This window comes from Procambarus clarkii, chromosome 2 (assembly GCF_040958095.1).
Source record: "Procambarus clarkii isolate CNS0578487 chromosome 2, FALCON_Pclarkii_2.0, whole genome shotgun sequence".
NCBI classification, from domain to species: Eukaryota; Metazoa; Arthropoda; class Malacostraca; order Decapoda; family Cambaridae; genus Procambarus; species Procambarus clarkii.
Window position 1 is genome coordinate 35,680,701 of NC_091151.1, and position 17,500 is coordinate 35,698,200.

At 46.2% G+C, this 17,500-nt stretch overlaps 1 protein-coding gene across 1 annotated transcript in view; it reads left to right on the forward strand.

Annotated features, from left to right (window-relative positions):
• LOC123762288 (telomerase-binding protein EST1A) overlaps positions 1 to 17,500 on the forward strand; it is a 141,439-nt gene that overhangs the window by 31,946 nt on the left and 91,993 nt on the right. The window contains exon 2 of the mRNA XM_045748715.2: positions 1,597 to 1,670. Coding sequence (XP_045604671.1) covers positions 1,597 to 1,670 — 74 coding nt within the window. The remainder of the gene's footprint in view (positions 1 to 1,596; positions 1,671 to 17,500) is intronic.

The following is a 17,500-nucleotide window of genomic DNA, read 5'->3' on the forward strand; positions in this document are numbered from 1 at the left end:
TCACAAGTCGAGCCTGGCCTCGGGCCGGGCTTGGGGGAGAGTAGAAGGACTCCCAGGACCCCATCAACCAGGTATCAACCAGGTATTTTACAGTTTGTCGGAGCCTGCAATTCTCTCCGGGAAAAATGTGTGTTTCAAAAGTTGTGTTATCTTGAGGTTATCTTAAGGTTATCTTGGGTTTTTATGCAATCAAAGAGATTATATAAATTAATGAAGGAGTAAACAAGTGCTTATCAGTGAGAAGGAAAGATAACGAAGGGAAGGTGGATCAGAACAGATAACAAAGGGAAGGTGGATCAGAACTGATAACGAAGGGAAGGTGGATCATAACTGATAACGAGACTAATAAATCCACATTTACACCTGCGAGAGTGAAGTGGTGATGGGCGTGTTAATGTTAAACTAACGATGACCTGGCTAGTTAGCTTAAGGGGGCATATCAATGTAAAATTAAAAGTGGTTCAATTTGCTTATAAATTTTTTTATGAAATGGTTATAGAAAGGGCTGCAGCTGGTTCAAGTTTCATCATCACACCTTAAACAGAAAAGGAGAAAAAAATAAACAACGAATTATGCAACGAATTTTCAAATAGTTTCAGGGAACACATGTGTCAACTAAAATCATTTCTATAACACTCAGATATTAAATTAAGCACATAATAAAGAATTCTAGTGATCAGATTTATCAAAAACGTGTTTAGTGCAATAATATAATTTTTCAAAGTTACCCTTCTAAAAAAATATGCAATATATGATATTTATAAATTTTTATAAAATCAATAAATAGACTTTGGACTAAAATGTCTACTAGATTCTGTAGAAGCATAAACGCTACATATAAGGTGTAATTTGCATGTAAATTGATTAATAAATGAAAGCTCTGAAGTAATTTGAAGGTGTAAATTACTTTCCAGAGTAAAATAAAGATCCAAGTTCGGCCACCTGTAGCTGAGCTTGACTTCGACAGATTTCGTTCATAATTGGCACCCTTGCAGATAGGCATCCATTGAGCAAGGTGTGCTAGTTTCATGCAAATCCCTTGATAACAAACGAGAAAAAATTATTGGCCAAAAAAAAAAAAGAAAAAAAATGAAAAAAAAAAAAAATTAAATATAAATATATTGCACATACATATTACAATTATTACAAGAGTTTGGGCTTCTACAGCACATAGTAGACATTTTAGTTGACACATGTGTTCCCTGAGATTATTTGAGAATGTTGAACATTCGTTGCATAATACGTTGTGTATTTTTTTTCTCCTTTTCTGTTTAGGGTGTGATGATGAAACTTGGACCAGTTGCAGCCCTTTCTATAACCATTGCATAAAAAAAATTATAAGCAAATTGAACAACTTTTAATTTATAACGATTTAGAATGATATGCCCCCTTAATGTATGTTGTAAACTAAGATGTATTAGAGAGTGAGTCTACACATTGAGAAGAGTGTAGAGTAGTAGTTTACTGGCCTCACTGTTCACTCACGCTCTCACTCATCTGATGGTCGGTGTTATAACTTCCTCATTGGTCTTTCACCCTCATTGTTCTCATCTTTGGCTGGGCCCACTCTCTCATGCCTCTTTGTTCTTGTTCCAGGCCTGGTGTGACTGGCTGTTGTACCACAGCTCTGTCTGGAATCCGCCACCCCCTGCCCTCGAGTACTGCTCTCTGTAAGTACCCTTGTGTGAGTACACACACACACGCACGCACGCACGCACGCACACACACGCGCACGCACTCACGCACACAGGGATGGCAAGTCCTTCCTCGCAGGATTAATTGAATTCTACGACCAGCCAACAAAAATCAGGCAAGAAAGAGAGGGGTGGCCAGACTGCATATTTTTGGATTGCCAGAAAGCCTTTGACACAGTATCACACAAGAGGCTAGTGAAAAAGCTGGAGATGCAGGCAGGAGTTTTTTTTTTATTATTATTTTCTACCACAGACGTGGCCACACACTTACAATGCTAACCAGCATATATACATTTTCTTCTGTCCTCCATGGACAGGGTTAGATATGTGTTAAACATATAGTTCAAGGGTTTATTGAACAATCGACCACAGAAGGTGATTCGGTGCTTTTAAAATGCTAAGCTAACCTACATACGTAAATACATAGATACACAGATTTACGTATGCCTTACATAAAGTGTTCGATGTGTCTTTTACATAGTGTCATTAATGTGCATTTACAAAGGTGAAATGTAATTCTGATCAGCTTCCATATATACTTTATACACATACATATACATACACACACAGGAGTGAAAGGGAAGGTAATCCATTGGATAAGGGAATACCTAAGCAACAGAAGACAGTGAGTCACTGTGAGGGCTGAGGCCTCAGATTGGCGAGACGTCACCAGTGGAGTCCCGCAGGGGTCAGTCCTTGGGCCTATACTGTTTGTGATATATGTAAATGATCTCGCAGAGGGTATAGAATCGTTCCTCTCAATGTTTACTGATGATGCAAAAATTATTAGGAGGATTAAAACAGAGGATGATAGGAGGAGGCTACAAGATGACCTAGACAGACTGAATGATTGGTCCAACAAATGGCTACTAAAGTTCAACCCGAGTAAATGCAAGGTCGTGAAACTAGGCGGTGGAAACAGGAGGACAGACACAAGATACAGAATAGGAGATGAAGTACTTCATGAAACGGACAGAGAGAAAGATCTAGGAGTTGATATCACACCAAACCTGTCTCCTGAAGCCCACATAAAAAGAATTACAATTGCGGTATACGCGAGGCTGGCTAACATCAGAACAGCCTTCAGGAACCTGTGTAAGGAATCATTCAGAACCTTGTATACCACATATGTAAGACCAATCCTGGAGTATGCGGCCCCAGCATGGATCCCGTACCTTGTCAAGCACTAGGCGAGGCTTGAAAATGTTCAGAGGTATGCCACTAGACTAGTCCCAGAACTAAGAGGCATGAGTTACGAGGAAAGGCTGCGAGAGATGCACCTCACGACACCGGAAGACAGAAGAGTAAGGGAAGACATGATCACTACCTACAAAATTCTCAGAGGAATTGACAGGGTAGATGAAGATAAACATTTTAACACTGGTGGTACGCGAACAAGGGGACACAGGTGGAAACTGAGTATCCAAATGAGCCACAGGGACGTTAGAAAGAACATTTTCAGTGTCAGAGTAGTTAACAGGTGGAATGCATTAGGCAGTGATGTGGTGGAGGCTGACTCCATACACAGTTTCAAATGTAGATATGACAGAGCCCAATAGGCTCAGCTACCTGTACAGCAATTAACTGATGCTTGAGAGGCTGGACCAATGAGTCGAAGCTCAACCCCCCGCAAGTACAATTAGGTCAGTAAATACACACACACACACACACACACACGCACACACACACACACACGCACACACACACACACACTATATATATATATATATATATATATATATATATATATATATATATATATATATATATATATATATATATATATATATATATATATAATGTATATAAAATAAGAATCAATTTGAGGCAATTGGGTGACTTGAACCTGCGTTCAGGTGGTTCCCAGACACCTGCCTTAACCCACTTGCGATAAGACAAAAGGTGACCAACCCGGAACTCTACTGAAGTCACTGAGAGGTTCTGCAGCCCCCAACTGGTGGCCAACCAGGATTTTTAGTTGGCCCGCCAACGGTGTGGCCAGTGGGGTAGTGGTGCTGACGACCTTACACTCCTTGACCAAGGTCACGGTACAAGGACACGGGGTGACCTTGACCAAGGTCACGGAGCAAGGACACGTAGGGAGCAAGACTGAACAACATAGAATAACATTATCTTCATAAAAATATATATACAAAGGTCAATAAATATTAATGATAAAGGTACTAAATAATATTGTATTAATATAGTTATCGTAAATAATAATGATAAGAATTAAATGAAACAGGCTAATACAAATAATGATGCAATACTAAAAATAGTTGATATAAAATGATATAAAAATGTCTTAAAACCACAGGGAATGACCGAGTGCTATAACCTGGTTGTGAAGCCGCTGTTGTGGAGGTAACCGGCCCTCCTGACTCACCTGTGTTGGGTATAGCAACTATCCTCGTCATCCTGCTAATTGGGGTTGTAATTAGAGGCAGGCTGCTAATTTCACAACTGAGGGTGTGGAGGGGGGGGTGATCTTGAGATCTTGAGGTTATCTTGAGATGATTTCGGGGCTTTTAGTGTCCCCGCGGCCCGGTCCTCGACCAGGCCTCCACCCCCAGGAAGCAGCCCGTGACAGCTGACTAACTCCCAGGTACCTATTTACTGCTAGGTAACAGAGGCATTCAGGGTGAAAGAAACTTTGCCCATTTGTTTCTGCCTCGTGCGGGAATCGAACCCGCGCCACAGAATTACGAGTCCTGCGCGCTATCCACCAGGCTACGAGGCCCCGTCGTAGTGCCCCTTACACACATCCCCCCCACACACCACACACACACATCCTCCCCCACACACCACACACACACATCCTCCCCCACACACCACACACACACACACACACATCCTCCCCCACACACCACACACACACACATCCTCCCCCACACACCACACACACACACATCCTCCCCCACACACCACACACACACACATCCTCCCCCACACACCACACACACACACATCCTCCCCCACACACCACACACACACACATCCTCCCCCCCCACACACACACACACACACACACACACATCCTCCCCCACACACCACACACACACATCCCCCCCCACACACCACACACACACACATCCTCCCCCACACACCACACACACACACATCCTCCCCCACACACACACACACATCCTCCCCCACACACCACACACACCACACACACACATCCCCCCCACACACCACACACACACACATCCTCCCCCACACACCACACACACACACACATCCTCCCCCACACACACACATCCTCCCCCACACACCACACACACACATCCCCCCCACACACCACACACACACATCCTCCCCCACACACCACACACACCACACACATCCTCCCCCACACACCACACACACACACATCCTCCCCCACACACCACACACACACATCCCCCCCACACACCACACACACATCCCCCCCACACACCACACACACACACATCCTCCCCCACACACCACACACACACACATCCCCCCCACACACCACACACACACACACACATCCCCCCCACACACCACACACACACACATCCCCCCCACACACCACACACACACACATCCTCCCCCACACACCACACACACACATCCCCCCCCACACACCACACACACACACATCCTCCCCCACACACCACACACACATCCCCCCCACACACCACACACACACACATCCCCCCCACACACCACACACACACACATCCCCCCCACACACCACACACACACACATCCCCCCCACACACCACACACACACACATCCCCCCCACACACCACACACACACACATCCTCCCCCACACACCACACACACACATCCCCCCCACACACCACACACACATCCCCCCCACACACCACACACACATCCCCCCCACACACCACACACACACACATCCCCCCCACACACCACACACACACACATCCCCCACACACCACACACACACACATCCCCCACACACCACACACACACACATCCTCCCCCACACACCACACACACACATCCTCCCCCACACACCACACACACACATCCTCCCCCACACACCACACACACATCCCCCCCACACACCACACACACACACATCCCCCACACACCACACACACACACATCCCCCACACACCACACACACACATCCTCCCCCACACACCACACACACACATCCTCCCCCACACACCACACACACATCCCCCCCACACACCACACACACACACATCCCCCACACACCACACACACACACATCCCCCACACACCACACACACACATCCTCCCCCACACACCACACACACACATCCTCCCCCACACACCACACACACATCCCCCCCACACACCACACACACACACACATCCCCCCCACACACCACACACACACACACATCCTCCCCCACACACCACACACACATCCTCCCCCACACACCACACACACACACATCCTCCCCCACACACCACACACACATCCCCCCCACACACCACACACACACACATCCCCCCACACACCACACACACACATCCCCCCCACACACCACACACACACACACATCCCCCCCACACACCACACACACACACACATCCTCCCCCACACACCACACACACATCCTCCACCACACACACACATCCTCCCCCACACACCACACACACATCCTCCCCCACACACCACACACACACATCCTCCCCCACACACCACACACACACATCCTCCCCCACACACCACACACACACATCCTCCCCCACACACCACACACACATCCCCCCCACACACCACACACACATCCTCCCCCACACACCACACACACACATCCTCCCCCACACACCACACACACACATCCCCCCCACACACCACACACACATCCCCCCCACACACCACACACACATCCCCCCCCACACACCACACACACACACATCCCCCCCACACACCACACACACACACATCCCCCACACACCACACACACATCCTCCCCCACACACCACACACACACATCCTCCCCCACACACCACACACACATCCCCCCCACACACCACACACACACACACATCCCCCCCACACACCACACACACACATCCTCCCCCACACACCACACACACACATCCTCCCCCACACACCACACACACACATCCTCCCCCACACACCACACACACATCTCCCCCACACACCACACACACACACACATCCCCCCCACACACCACACACACACATCCTCCCCCACACACCACACACACACATCCTCCCCCACACACCACACACACACACACATCCCCCCCACACACCACACACACACATCCTCCCCCACACACCACACACACACATCCTCCCCCACACACCACACACACACACACACATCCTCCCCCACACACCGCGCACACACACACATCCCCCCACACACCGCACACACACACACATCCTCCCCCACACACCACACACACACACACATCCTCCCCCACACACTACACACACACATCCCCCCCACACACCACACACACACATCCCCCTCCCCCTACACACCCCCAAAACCATACCTCCACACCCTATACAAGTAGTGTGCGAAGATGTACCGTGTAGGGTTGATCGCTGCTTGAACTTACCCGCCAGTTAACCTGTTGAACATTGTCCTCTTTTGAGTTTTTTCCTGTACTATACTTTCCTAAGAGTATATTGCCGGAACAAAAGTGGACGGCTTCTTGAAGAAAGCTATCCAGTTGTGTCTTGAAGTGCCGGACCAACCGGGCTGTAGTGGATATGTGGGCCTGCGGGCCGATCCAAGCAACAGCCTGGTGGACCAATCTCTCACAAGTCAAGCCTGGCCCCGGACCGGAGTTGGGGAGTAGAAGAACCCCCAGAACCTCAACCAGGAACAATCCAGGTACTAATATCTGGAATGATAGAACCCTGGATTGATACAATGATTCAGGTATCAACCCAGGGTTGATACAATGATTCAGGTATCAACCCTGGATTGATACAATGATTCAGGTATCATACCTGGATTGATACAATCCAGGCACCTAATACAGGTACAATCCAGGTATAATTTGTTAGAGGCAGGCTGAAACAGAGTAGAAGATATAAGAGAGAGGAACAGGCAGATAGTAACCACTGCAGGACTACAGAGAGGGAGGGAGATACCCACAACACTGGAATTCAAGTCATCAACACTCACACAGGTGCTACACCACACAACACCCGCACTACTACTACCAACACTGGACGAACCACTACCAAAACAACACACCCTGGACCAGGATGGAGAGGTTCTCCTGTACAACAGAACTACCAGAGCCCACCAGAAGTGTCACTTCTGGTGAGCCCACCAGAAGAAATCATTCATGTTTGCAAACATACAAGGCCTAAATTAAAAATCAAGAAATAAAGTTAAGTTCATAAATGGCCTTCTAATAGAATCGAACTCAATATTTAGTGCATTTACAGAACCCCACACGAAAGACTACATGGATAGTGAAATCTGGATCCCAAATTATGATCTATCAAGATGTGACAGAGTAATTAGTCAAGTGGAGGAGTAGGTCTGTATATTAAAGAGGAACTGTCATGCACAGAGCTCCTTAACTCGACCAATAAGATGGTAGATGTACTTGGAATTAAGGTAGAAAATATATCTAATTATTCTAATATACAAACCGTCAGATGCAACAGTTGAAGAATTCACTGAGCAGATCCACAAAATAGAGAATATCCTTGATGACCTAGCAAACCCAGTACCAGATATTATCTTCCTTGGAGACGTCAATCTACCCAGTTTAAAATGTAGAATAGTAAACAATAACATTATAGCAGGAAATCAACCTGGAAATAACAAATCACAGGTTAGAGAACTACTGAGATTCTGTGACAAATTCTCGCTTAATTAGCAGATTACAGAACCAACTAGGAACGAAAACACGCTGGATCTTTTATTCACGAAGAATGAGAAGGTAATCAGAGACCTTACTGTCTCAGACACTACGGACTCGGACCACAAGATCATTGAAGTGCAAACTAGCGATAAGGGTTATTCAGTAAATTCAATTTTAATAATAAAAAATAGACTGGGAGAAAATAAAGAGGGAACTTACAAACATTCAATGGGAAACTGTTCTAAGAAATAAAAATTCTACACAAGGAATGGAAAAACTGACTTCTGAAGCATATGAAGTCTGTCTGAAACATGGTCCGTTGAGAAAAGCCTGAAAGAGGTCTAACGTAAAAGGAGAACGCAGACGACACTACAAAAGTAGAAGAAAAAACGGAAATGCTTAAGCAGACATGATTTAACAAGCAAAGAAGGAATAATTTAAACAGGGAAATAGAAGAGATCGAACAAAGACTGAAGCATTCATATCAGATTGAAGAAAGGCAACTAGAACGGAAAGCAATTCAAGAAATAAAGAAAAACCCAAAATATTTTTCACATTCGAAATCAAAAGCAAAAACCACTGTCGGTATTGGACCTATTCGTACAAGTGAAGGTTCACACACTGAGTATGACAAGGAAATTAGTGAAATCCTAAAAAAGCAGTATGAGGACATATTTAGCACTCCAAAAAAGTATGAAAGTGCGTGATATTCAAACCCCTGTAAATATAACTATCAACACGAGCGTGGCAGATTTTGAAAGGGAAATTGACATCATGCCCATGCACTCAGCTCAGGGTCCAGACTCATGGAATTCAGTATATATAAAGAAATGCAAAGTGCCAGTAGCACAGGCACTCAGTATAGTGTGGAGGAAGAGCTTGGACACGGGGGAGATGCCAGATGTGCTTAAACCAGCAGACATAGCCCCTCTACACAAGGGAGGGAGTAAAGTATTGGCAAAGAATTATAGACCAGTTGCACTAACGTCCCACATAATAAAAGTATTTGAGAGAGTGATTAGGAGTCAGGTCGTCAGTTTCATGGAGACCAATGACCTTCACAACCCAGGCCAACATGGATGTAGAGCAGGAAGATCATGCCTCTCACAGCTACTTGACCACTACGACAAAATCACCGAGGCATTAGAAGAAAAACAGAATGCAGATGTAGTTATCTTGAGAGGATTTCGGGGCTTAGTGTCCCCACGGTCCGGTCCTCGACCAGGCCTCCACCCCCAGAAAGCAGCCCGTAGCAGCTGTCTTAACTCCCAGGTACCTATTTACTGCTAGGTAACAGGGGCATCAGGGTAAAAGAAACATTTTACCCATTTGTCTCCGCCTCCACCGGGGATCGAACCCGGAACCTCAGGACTACGAATCCGAAGCGCTGTCCACCCAGCTGTCAGGCGCCCTGTTTATACACAAATTTCGCAAAGACATTCGATAAATGTGACCATGGAGTGATAGCACACTCGGGGTACCTGAAGTTCCAGGTACTCAGGTACGGTAAAAATGAGGAACTTAAACGTGATGCAAATTACAAAACACAATCAAATCTGCCCATAGTAGGAAAACAGCATGTCAAGGATTTGGGAATAATGATGTCTGACGACCTAACGTTTAGGGAGCATAACCAAGCAAATATTGCGTCAGCCAGAAAAATGATAGGATGGATTACCAGAACTCTCAAATCCAGGGATCCCATCACAATGGTTGTACTCTTTAAGTCACTTGTGCTGTCCCGTCTTGAGTACTGCTCAGTACTCACTTCCCCCTTCAGAGTAGAAGAGATTGCTGAAATAGAGGGAGTACAGAAAACATAGACGCGATAAAGCACCTAAATTATTGAGATCGTTGCAAAGTCTTTGTCTAGCAGGGACCAAGTACGCGAGTTTGTAGTACGAAGTCACCAAGTCAATGGCTTTTAGCTCTGCTTCTTGTAGGACGACCTTTAGAGACAATTCTTAGAATCTAAATCCCTGTTGAACAGAGACTGAGACGCAATGTCCAGTAAGACGGCAACAACAAGGATATTCAGTGACTCCTATCACACATGGGTGAGATGCGTCAGATCAGCAGCAGAGCGATTGTAATCATGATTGTAATCAGTTATGAGATTATTGTTTCGAGAATTTTATGAGTTACTGACATCACTAACCACTGGTGATGACCCCTTGGCGGGTATTGTCGTTGTGCATTGTGGGTGTTGCTGTCTCCATAGTGTCGTCCATAATGTTTGGGGGTAGGCAGAGTTGGTAAGGGTGAGAGACCTTGGGTGGTGACGGCTGGTGCTCTTAACTGGGTAACTGTCCTCGACTCAATTTTGTTCTGTCCCATCGCCTTGCCCATGTCGAGTGATTGGTTGCGGTGTTGGAGCTCAGCTGACAGCTTTGCCCCGGTACTTGGGAGGTTGTCGTTCTAGTTCCAGATTCACGACGCAGTTACACAAGCACTTACGAACCTGTACATCTTTTCTCAATCTTTGGCAGCTTAGCTTACAATTATTAAACAGTTAATGAGCTCCGAAGCACCAGGAGGCTGTTTAAAACAACAACAGTTGATTGGGAAGTTTTCATGCTTGTAAACTGCTTAATATATGTAACCAAAGCCGTCAAAGATTGAATAAAGATGTACTCGTTCGTAAGTGCTTGCGTAACTGCTTTCATGAATCTGGCCCCTGGATCAGGGACCTGCATCTTGTCAGTAAAATGTTCTGCCAGTAGGTCAGCGTTTTCTTGATTGCTGGTTGTGCTTACCTGCTTGATACCTGCTTGATGGGGTACTGGGAGTTGTTCTACTCCCCCAAGCCCGGCCCGAGGCCAGGCTTGATTGCCGCAACACGTGTTTTATATTATTACTTTTCGTACCGGTCTTTAATCATGGACCTCCGGACTGGGACTTGAGAGGTGTCTTCTGGGTGCCGAGTCCAGTCGGAGCTCACTTCTGAACTTGGTGCGTCCGACGACCAGCTCGTCTTGGAAGATTCTGTTTGGGGACGGGAAGGGTGGCTTAAGTGCCTCCTCCAGCCATTGTTTTGTTATGTGGTGCCAGCTGGCAGCTAGAGCCAAGCCATATGGCTGGCCACACCACTTGCTCGCACACTGCCATGGGGGAGGTGTGTGTGTGTGCTGGAGATGCACTATGTGATTGATGAAGGCATTCTCTTCATCACCACCCCCCCCCCCACGCCCCCCCCTCCCTCCTCTCTCTCTCTCTCTCTCTCTCTCTCTCTCTCTCTCTCTCTCTCTCTCTCTCTCTCTCTCTCTCTCTCTCTCTCTCTCTCTCTCTCTCTCTCTCTCTCTCTTTCTTTCTTTCCCCCCCCCCCCCCCCCTCCCTCTCCCCCCCCCCCAAATAATAATAATGTTAGGTTGCATATTAAGATGGTGTAAAAAACTAATTAAAGTTTTTGACTTATAAGGTTCAAGTTGATACTTAGCATACATTTACTTTACAAGAATAGTATTAGTTTGGCTTGCGATGTTAATGAGAAAAGAATGGGGGTCCTTGTAAGGCAGACACCTGAGGCAGCCCTGTAAATAGTCCACAGCCGTTTGACTGTCACAAGTCAGATTTACGAGAGTGGCCCGCAGTTAACAGTTACAAAACCCGTCAGACCCGTAGCCAAGCAACCAGTCGTACCAGTTTGTTGAGCACCGCATCTGCATTGTTGCTTTGCTCCGAGTGCGACGACGGCAGGCAGATATTGTTGTGGGGATTGTTGTACGTGGTCTCTGTAAGACGGGTTGGGGGGTGGGGGTCTTGGGGGGGAATGGTTGGGGTGGTGGGGGTCTTGGGAGGGAATGGTTGGGGTGGTGGGGGTCTTGGGAGGGAATGGTTGGGGTGGTGGGGGTCTTGGGGGGAATTGTTGGGGTGGTGGGTCTTGGAGGGGGGGAATGGTTGGGGTGGTGGGGGTCTTGGGGGGAATGGTTGGGATGGTGGGGGTCTTGGGAGAAAGTTGGTCGTAATGAATTATTTTTTTATACTCGCGTAGTTGTGTTTGGAGGGGTTAAGCTGTAGCTCTTTGGTCCAGCCTCTCAACATCTGGTGGAGGAGAGGAAAAGATGGAGAGAAGAGAAGGGAAGTTTTTACGAGCCTTCGATTATTCGTATACAATTCTGTGTCAAATAATTGTGTATGTGGTAATCATGTTTCACCTGATTCTTCTGTCTACTTTGCAACACATACCCTATAACGTTGTCATTAGTCTAGTGGTAAACCTCTGAACTACTACTTGCTTCGTTATGCCTTTGACAAGATATAAGGAATTAAAGCTGTCGGCGCATTTTTCAGAATTGCTCCGACATGTGGAACACAAGTTCCTGAACTATTACTTTTTCGGATTTCTAAGGGCAGTTCTTACGTTGACTAACCTAGGAAGCTCAGCTCTTCCCAGCAATGAGCGTGACTAGTTTGCATTGGCTGGAGTTAAACTCTAGCAGCCACTTGTTAGAGCATTCTTTCTGCCTGACCAGGTATTGTTTTAGTATCTTGCTATCTTCCAACGTATCAATAGTTCACACGATGCTTGTGTAAATACCAAACATTTAAGAGGAAGGAGTCGCTCCTCTCTAGAAGATCACTTACATATATTGTTAACGAGATGTTCCATGTATTTACTATTTGTACCTGTAGAATCGAGCAATTAGCTCTTGGACCCCGCCTTTCAGCGGCTCTGTGGGATGTGGGGCTCTGCTGGTGACATTGCAATGCTTTGAGATCTCTTCTTTCCCTGTGATTATCTTTTGACGCTGGAATAGTCCGCTATCCACTGGCAGCAACATTTGGCAGGAGCAGAGCCAGTCAGTCCTCCTGAGGCTTCCCAACGTCAATAAACTGTCGTATTAAAGTGCCCTTATCATAACCTACCAGAGGACCCAAAACAGAAAACGGGACAGGTATGTCAATTTCGCGAGCCGCTACCATTTTCTAGTACGATAATTTTTTGCCTTAGGCAGAGTATACGTCAAAATGCGACGTGCTATTAGAAGGACGAGTTGGTAGTCTAGCAAGCACAAGCGCTGCGTGCTTGTTGCTAGCAACATTTTGTCTCTGTAGTGAGGTTTGCACAGAGAAGTGATCTTACCTCACACCACCTCGCCCACCAGTCCCTCCTCTGCACTTGTCACAACGTCACAAAAAGGATGTATTAAATTGGCCGAACGTAACCTAGCCGAGGACCCACGATTACAAAAAAGGACTTTGTCAATTTTGGGAGCCGCTGTGATTTTTTGGGTACATTATATTTTAACGTTGGGTGATATTTACGTCAAAATACGATGGATTAGTTGAGAGGACAGGAGCCTAATTCACAAAGCAGTTACGCAAGTACTTACGAACGTGTACATCTTTCCTCAATCTTTGACGGCTTTGGTTACGTTTATTAAATAGTTTACAAGCATGAAAACTATCCAATCAACTGTTGTTATTGTTATAAACAGCCTCCTGGTGCTTCGGAGCTCATTAACTGTTCAATAATTGTAAACAAAGCCGCCAAAGATCGAGAAAAAGATGTACAGATTCGTAAGTGCTTGCGTAACTTCTTCGTGAATCTGGCCCCAGGTTGAGGAAACTGATGTACTCACCTATTTGTGATGTGAGACACTATGAGTGACTAGTGAGTGAGTGAGTGTTTGTGAAGCGCTTTTTTCGAAGGTGTGAGTGTTTCCTTCAAGATTAAGTATAATGACTTAATCTGGCCTTTGTGTTACACTTGCCTGCTGCAGTTGTTTACACACTGCCACCTGTGTTGAGGGTAACTACCACCTCTATTCATCAACTGTAAAAAAAAATAGTCGCTCGTCACTCTTTCACAATTCTTGTAGCTCACCGTTTTTTAATGTACCAGTTACATCGTTACAGAGGCGTCTTTACTCTTGGTCAACATGTACAAAGGTGGTCTTAAACGCATCTTTAAGACGCTGGCGAACGTCCACTTAAGTCAAAAAATAATATATTTATTTAATATATTTATTTATTTATGTTTCTACTGTCATCGTAGTAATTTCATGGCACCATTGACAGTCAGATGAGAGCATGATAGTGTTTTGAGGCCTGGTCGAGGACCGGGCCGCGGGGACACTAAAGCTCCGAAATCATTTCAAGATACATCTCAAGATAACAGTTGACACGCTCACAAGAACAGTTAATATGTCACTGAAATACAATGTAGTGATTATAACATTATCGGTAACCACGTGAGGGGAACCCGTTCTGACGTCATGCATGATGCACAATGCTTCAGTGTCAGTGTAGACGAGCCTACACAAGGCCTACACAGGTCCTACACAGGGCCTACACAGGTCCTACACAGGGCCTACACAAGGCCTACACAAGGCCTACACAGGGCCTACACAGGGCCTACACAAGGCCTACACAAGGCCTACACAGGTCCTACACAAGGCCTACACAGGGCCTACACAGGGCCTACACAAGGCCTACACAGGGCCTACACAAGGCCTACACAAGGCCTACACAGGTCCTACACAAGGCCTACACAGGGCCTACACAGGGCCTACACAGGGCCTAAACAGGGCCTACACAAGGCCTACAGAAGGCCTACGATATGAAGAATTTCTCTTTTTGAAGAGACTATAACATGGGAACGTTATACGACTTGATCTGCGAGCAACTGGAAGAGTTTGGTGAGGAGAAGAGCAAGGTTGTGGGTTAAGACTTTAATATAGCGTGCAACATGTCTGGCAAAATTATAGGTGTACAGGCACGCTTTGTGAACCATGTTCCTGCAGCAGACTTAACTGCACTGCACTTCATATTGTTTGGACTTTGCAATTGCACACGTGAAAGGAATCTAATGTCAGAAACCTTTAGTCTGTTGCTGGGGAGGAATATCACAATAGCGTAATATATTATTATGCTAAAATCATTGGAGCAATCCGATGAATCGAACGAGCGTTCTGGGTCACCACAACCACCCGCCTTAACCACGATCCGCTAGAAGTAATTTAACCTGGGATCCAACTGAAGTCACTAGGGGTCTTGAATTTTGGAGCTGCGATTTTGCAAGTGTGTATTTGAAAGGAAGGTTTGGGAAGAACTCCTATACCAACACTAGAAGGAAGGGAAATATCAGGAGAAAGCCGGTCGGCCGAGTGGACAGCACGCTGGACTTGTGATCCTGTGGTCCTGGGTTCGATCCCAGGCGCCGGCGAGAAACAATGGGCAGATTTTCTTTCACCCTATGCCCCTGTTAAGTAGCAGTAAAATAGGTACCTGGGTATTAGCTGTCACGGGCTGCTTCCTGGGGGTGGAGGCCTGGTCGAGGACCGGGCCGCGGGGACACTAAAAAAGCCCCGAAATCATCTCAAGATAACCTCATCTCAAGATAAAGCGCGAAGCCATTTGTGAAACCATTTCTTTCGCGAGCGAAACCATTTCTTAACCCATTAAGACTATATCGCACTGGAAAGGGGTGGGACTATATCGCACATAAGGATTTGGGATGGGACGGGGGGAAGGAATGGTGCCCAAGCACTGGACGGTCGGGGATTGAACGCCGACCTGCATGAAGCGAGACCGTTACTCTACCGTCCAGCCCAAGTATCAACACCAGAGTGAATGTGGGTAATGTGTAGAAAGTTTATTTGGTATCAGCTCGACGTTTCAAGACCTCTGGTGGATTCAGTAGGATCCCAGGTTAAATTACTTATAATGTATTAGTACAGTTTAAAATGTTAATAAAATGACATCACTTCAATAAATATATTTAACCAGATTAAACCAGAAAATCATTAGCGAAGGGTAGTCGTTCCAGCATTTACTTCTGGATACTTCTTCCAATATCTGCGAGAGGAAGTTAGAATGCAGCATGACATAGGAGAGGATGTTACTGCAGACTTGCAGGCTCTGGGCCCCGTTGTAACATGTGCATCACCCACCACAGATACGTGCAATATGCCTGGAATGAGCTCTGGCAGCTCTTATCTTCAAACCGGTTATGGGGGAACCCTCATCATTAGAGGTACTATATCGAAGGCTTTCTCACAGTCCAAAAATGTGCAGTCTGCCCACCTTCCTCAGTCATGTGTGATCTTGGTTGACCAGGTCATAGTGTTTCTCAACGAAATTTGAGAAATTTGTCACATTACTAAATTTCTACTGGCATAGTGGTACATTGATCAACGTAGCAAAATGATAGTACAATGGCGACCATGGGTGTGTGGTCGCCGGTGGCTGAGCGGACAGAACACGGGACACGTGATCCTATGGTCCCGGGTTCGATCCCGGGTGCCGTCGAGAAACAATGGGCAGAGTTTCTTTCACCCTGATGTTCCTGTTACCTAGCAGTAAATAGGTACTTGGGTGTTAGCTGTCACGGGCTGCTTCCTGGGGGTGGAGGCCTGGTCGAGGACCGGGCCGCGGGGACACTAAAGCCCCGAAATCATCTCAAGACAACCTCAAGAAGATGGGGCGAAGTGTACACAATATGGAGTGTTACGATGAGTGTCACACATTGTGCTTCACATTGTAAAGTGCCATGAAAGAAGCCAACAACCAAATCTAACTTTTCATAGGCCTAGTATACTGCACATGTTAAAGTAGGCTTAAGATTGTGTATATTAGGCTCAGAAATGCTTATTTAAGCCTATGGAGGTTAGGCTGGTGCTTTGGAATTCAGAAGTAGATTATTATTATTAACATCTTTATTGACAAAATTAATTACAATTTTGCCTAATCTGAGGATTTTGATAGTCTTATTAAAGTGAGGATAATGGTGGTGGTATTAACTGTCACGCAGGACAGAGGGTCATACACAAGACAATAGGTCTAAACTGTAGGCTGAAGCACTTATATATCATGGTTACAAGAAGTAGAGGAGACACTGTCGTCCAGGCGAAGAACATGGAGGAGAGGCTCTTGGAGGAGAGAGAGGAGAGTTGGAGGGTGAGGGGAGAGTTGGAGGGTGAGGAGAGAGGGGTGAGGAGAGAGGGGTGAGGAGAGAGG